The sequence below is a fragment of the Belonocnema kinseyi genome, chromosome 6 (genome assembly GCF_010883055.1).
Source record: "Belonocnema kinseyi isolate 2016_QV_RU_SX_M_011 chromosome 6, B_treatae_v1, whole genome shotgun sequence".
Taxonomy (NCBI): domain Eukaryota; kingdom Metazoa; phylum Arthropoda; class Insecta; order Hymenoptera; family Cynipidae; genus Belonocnema; species Belonocnema kinseyi.
Window position 1 is genome coordinate 133,466,398 of NC_046662.1, and position 4,916 is coordinate 133,471,313.

At 33.7% G+C, this 4,916-nt stretch overlaps 1 protein-coding gene across 1 annotated transcript in view; it reads right to left on the bottom strand.

Annotated features, from left to right (window-relative positions):
* The window catches only part of LOC117175704 (serine/threonine-protein kinase minibrain), a 349,640-nt gene that overhangs the window by 333,495 nt on the left and 11,229 nt on the right, over positions 1-4,916 (bottom strand). The window contains exons 2-3 of the mRNA XM_033365467.1: positions 1,226-1,394; positions 967-1,134 (exon numbers count right to left, since the gene is read on the bottom strand). Of these exons, the coding sequence (XP_033221358.1) occupies positions 967-1,134; positions 1,226-1,358 (301 nt within the window). The 5' untranslated portion in view covers positions 1,359-1,394. The remainder of the gene's footprint in view (positions 1-966; positions 1,135-1,225; positions 1,395-4,916) is intronic.

Consider the following 4,916-nt stretch of genomic DNA (forward strand, 5'->3'; position numbering starts at 1 on the left):
GCAAGCGGCTCATATCGAACTTGCGATCGATCTCTCGACCGAAGGTTTTTAGCAGCGTTGCGTAGGTTCATTGGCCGATGCGGAGTGTCGGAACACTTCTATTTGGACAATGGTCAATCTTTTGCTTTATCCAAACGAATCGAGTGGCATTTAAATCCACCCCTGGCTCCCCATTTCGGCGGTATTTGGAAAGCGATGGTAAAGAGTTTTAAACATTATCAATACTCTCTTGATCGTAATCAAAGCAATTTTAAATTCGCGACCGTTATAGGCTCTTTCAGCTGATCTCAACGACCCGTTAGCAATTACTACTGCTCACTTATTAATAGGTCGACCTTTCAACATCTTGCCTAAGAAAAATTTACTTTCAGTTCAAGATAACAGATTAACGTAAAGACCATATGGAGGAATGTAAATCATGCATCTACATCCCATTGTGATTTTGGCTACAGGCAATGTGCACGTAAGGTGCACTGAACATTTTGAACATTTAGGAGTCAGTAAGGCATTGACAACAGCTCAGAAGGCTGTTTTATTAAACACCTGTCATATTGTAAAAAAAACTTTCTTGACCATCAGGAAGCAAGCAACTAAAAACCTGTAGAGTGGCAGATGGTAGATCCATCCTAATCTCATCAGTCACTTGACTTAGAACGTGGCTATGATGTATAACCGGGTTTACCCGAGTAAAAATTCCGAATAAAAGAAATAATAATAATCCTAAGAACGATTTCAGAGCTATAAAGTTAAACGATACATTTTTTATACTTTGGCTATTACGTGTATAAGCATCCAATTTTCATAACAATTATGAGTATTTCAGCTCCGGGGAGGTTAGTTTATTTTCTAATTGTACAAATTTGCAGATTATATTCCAACTAATATATAGACTAAGTTTCAGAAAATCGCTTTTAAAAACTGTGTTTGCGCCCATAATACCTTAAAATGTGTGTGGATGAAACATACCTATATAATACTTGTTTTCAGTATCTGCTCTATTCATCATTTCAAGCAACCTCACTTCAATTTGCGCTTGATTAAGGAAGGGTTTTTTATTTTTAATAATTTTTATTGCCACCTGAGTTTGTTCTTCGTGGTCAAAAGCTTTTACTACTTGGCCAAAGCTGCCTTTACCTGTAAGAAAAATTCAAGCATGACATTACAGTACATAAGAATAAAAATAATGATTTTCGTATGCATTGAATTTAACTACGATTCAGCTGACCTATTAATGAATCAATTTCATATCGATCGAGGAACTTTTCCCCATTTTTGATAATATAATCATGGTTATCGTCATCCCAACCATCATTGTACAGCTTTCTCTCCTTTTTGTGCGAGCCATCTTCCCCTTGCATCTGTTGCGCTCTCCTCTTCTTTTTGGCATAGTAGACCTAAAATGTAGACAAACAACTTTTTTAATTTAAGAAATTTGTTTACACAATATACGTGGACTAAATAAACATGTATAATAATAAAGCACAGTTGCCTAGAAATGGATTTTCAAAGACAAATTGAGCTACAAGTCGCATTTTTCAGAGATTTGGAAGTTTCTATTTTTTATTTAGGTCATATTAAATTCCGCGTCGATGTCTTATGCCTAATTTCCGTTCTCATATTGTATCAAATGCCTTGATAATAAACAATATAAGAAAAATATCAAGGGAACGGTAGACTTGAAAATAAAATTTATTAATTATCATGTAACATACAGAATGTAATAACGTATACTTTTCTCAGAGCGTTTAAGACGGTATTTCATAGTAAAAACAAATCAATAATATTTCTCCTTAAAAGTCTGCGCCCCATTAAGTTCAGGGTCACTGATCTTGAAAACCCCGTTCTTTGATAAAAAAAAACACGTCCATATATATTTTCAATAGTTTCAGAGAAAAATGGACGAATCAATTGTTTTGCACGTAACTCCATAATTTTTTATTTATATAGGTTTAGGTTTAAACTTAGGTTAAGGTTTAGGTTTCCAATAAAACCATAAAATGTCATGATAATAAGAATCCAATTGATCTTTCGTTTCATTTTCGTTAATATTTTCCTACGTTTTATTTTTCCGAATTGCCAGTTTAAAGTTTTTCATTTTTCCGACTTACCATTTTTCATATTTTATATTTCCAAATGGCCATTTGATGCACATTTTATTTCATAGAATTATACAGTTTGACATCATTTTTATAATTTCGAATTACTATGTGACATAGTTTGTACTGTTCTGAATAAGCACAAAACCTGAAATTCATTTGAATGAAATGTCATCTGTCATAATCCTCCTGTCATCGAAACTTTATGTAACAGAAAATGACGAAAATGACGTCTGGCATTCTGATTGACTGAATAAGGCTGCAAAATAAGAATCAGTCGATCGGAATGCTAGAAGTCATTTTCGGAAGAACAAATTTCCGGTATCATGCAGTTGATATTAAATGAAGATTATGAAAGATGGCGTTTTGTTTAAATGTATTTTAGTTTTCGAAAATATCAAAATTACTGCAAATGGTCATTTGAAAAAATAAAAATTGGAACAAAAAGTAATTGCGAAAAAATAAAAAGAGTTAAACTGGTAATTAGGAATGGTTATATATCAAATAAATATTAGGGCAAATAGCATTTTGAAATATTCATGCGCCTTAAGACACTGCCAAAATCATCCATTTCGTGTAAAGTGGTATGACCATTGATAAAAAATTCCCTAAACCAAATATCAAGTTCAGATATTGCTATTAAAGTATGAATCACAGTTCAACGTGCAAAATTCGCTGAAAGTTCGTGCTATATTTGCTTGAATTCATACAATTTTAGTACGGCAAGTCTACACTGTCATTGCATAAAGCACTAGCTAATACAGGTCGAGCATATGCTTTCAAGTAGTATCGCCGTTCAAGAAAAGCTTTCACTTGACCGTACAATGGTTGAAAGAATCCCTTGCGATTTCGGTATGAGTTTCTCAAAACGGGAGAGGAGATCTTAAGCTACTCTTACCAACGCTTGCTGTCTCGCAGGCATGGGAGAATGCAAAGCACAAGACACCCATCCCGAAATAGCAAGGGTTCCTTGCAATCACATAAAGGTTAAGAGATTGGCTTTTCTCGCTTAGCAAGACTGCTGTTAGGGCAAGGAATATTTAACTTTCCTATACGGAAACAAATCACAAGCGATTAATTCATCGAACTTCTCCTTGATTTTATAGCTAGCTTTTGCCGTGCAACCGAAACACGGATTCTTGATTTGCAATCTCGGACGTATCCGTGATTTTATTACTCTATAGCTTAGTGATATAATTAGCCGCAACTCCATGATATAAAATCACGCTTTGGCGCGAGAACTATGATCTCGGAATCCTTGCTTTTAAGGGCATGCGACACAGCCAAATACCTATATTACCGACCTCACTTTATCAGTTCACTGAATATTTTTTTGAGCCTAAGAACTTTTTTTGTAAATAAAATATCGAGCTGAAACTTTAGAAAATGTATTAGAGTACAATAAAGTACGTTTAGGTACTTTATTTTGGTAGGAACTTCACTGAAAATTATTTCATCTTTTTTCTGAACCTCGAGATTTTTGAACGTTCTAATTTTTTTTATATATAAAATATCGACATCAAACTTTGAGCCGAAAGAAAACTACGTTAAAGTACAAAGCTTAATAATAAAAGATGTAAATAATAATATTTTAACTAAACCTTATCCGGCACACAATAAAGGACTCACAACGTAGGACGAGCCAGCTGCTAGAGCCTCGTCTAGTGGCCGCCAGGATTCGTATTTTCGTGCACAATGTTACCGGCTTATGCCGATGGAATTGATAGTTCAAAAAACATTCCGCGAAATGATAAAGTGAGATCCGTAATATAGATATTTAGCTGTGTCACATGCACTTAAAGCAAAATCTCAAACATGATTTTATTTCATAATGTCGAAGACCACAAGCAACGAGAAATAAAATAATACGCGCGGTGATTCATTTTCACTGCCGCAGCCAAGAAAAAGATCATGAAGTTCGAGAATTCATATCTTGAATTAAGTGTCCTTATTTCGCGAAAAAATAGTAGCTCTAAAATCACGCGCTACCGTGAACTTATATCAGGCGATTAGAAAAGTAGTCCCACGAAATCTGGGTCCATAAAAACAAAAAATTTTGAAACTATGAAAAATAATTTATTGTTATTCAAATCAATACAAATTTCTCAGCAACTATTTACGATATTTGGAAGAATTTTTTCTCACGAAAAATCTTTTCAAACACAAAAAAGCAGTTTTATGACAATTGCCTTGGATTTAATTAATTATATACAGCTAAGGGCAGATCACTTATCCTTATTCTGCTACGGCCTTTATCTGATAGGAGGAAAATAATGTTATTATATAGAGTTCTAGTTTAATTTTGAGAAAATAAATTGATTTTTTATAAGTATTTGACTGTTTTTCGACTTGCGTGCATCTTCCTAATGTTTCATAAAGAGAGTCTTATACTCTTAATTTTTCCCGGATATTACTGTATTTTCTAATAGACTATTAATGAATATGTAAACATTTGATATCGATTGAACAATGTATTAACAATTTATATTGAAAAAAAGCGGCGATGATCAGCTTTTCCATTTTATATTATATTCTAAAACACTCAATAAGGCAAGAAGTTTAGCAGTAGTTCATGTGGTGAGGGTACAGGAGTTGAAAGGAAATGGAATATGAAAAATTTAGTGCCAGCATTATCAGACAAACGTCTGTTAGTTCTCCCCCACACGACAAATATTTTCTGTAATTTATACAGCTGCTTATTAAATAAAAAATATATTGTATAATATATATATATAATTAAAAATTTGTCATAAGGACAACCGCAGGATTTCGCCGGGAGCGGGTGCTAATCTGAAAAATTGCACCCGCTTCCAGCGAAAT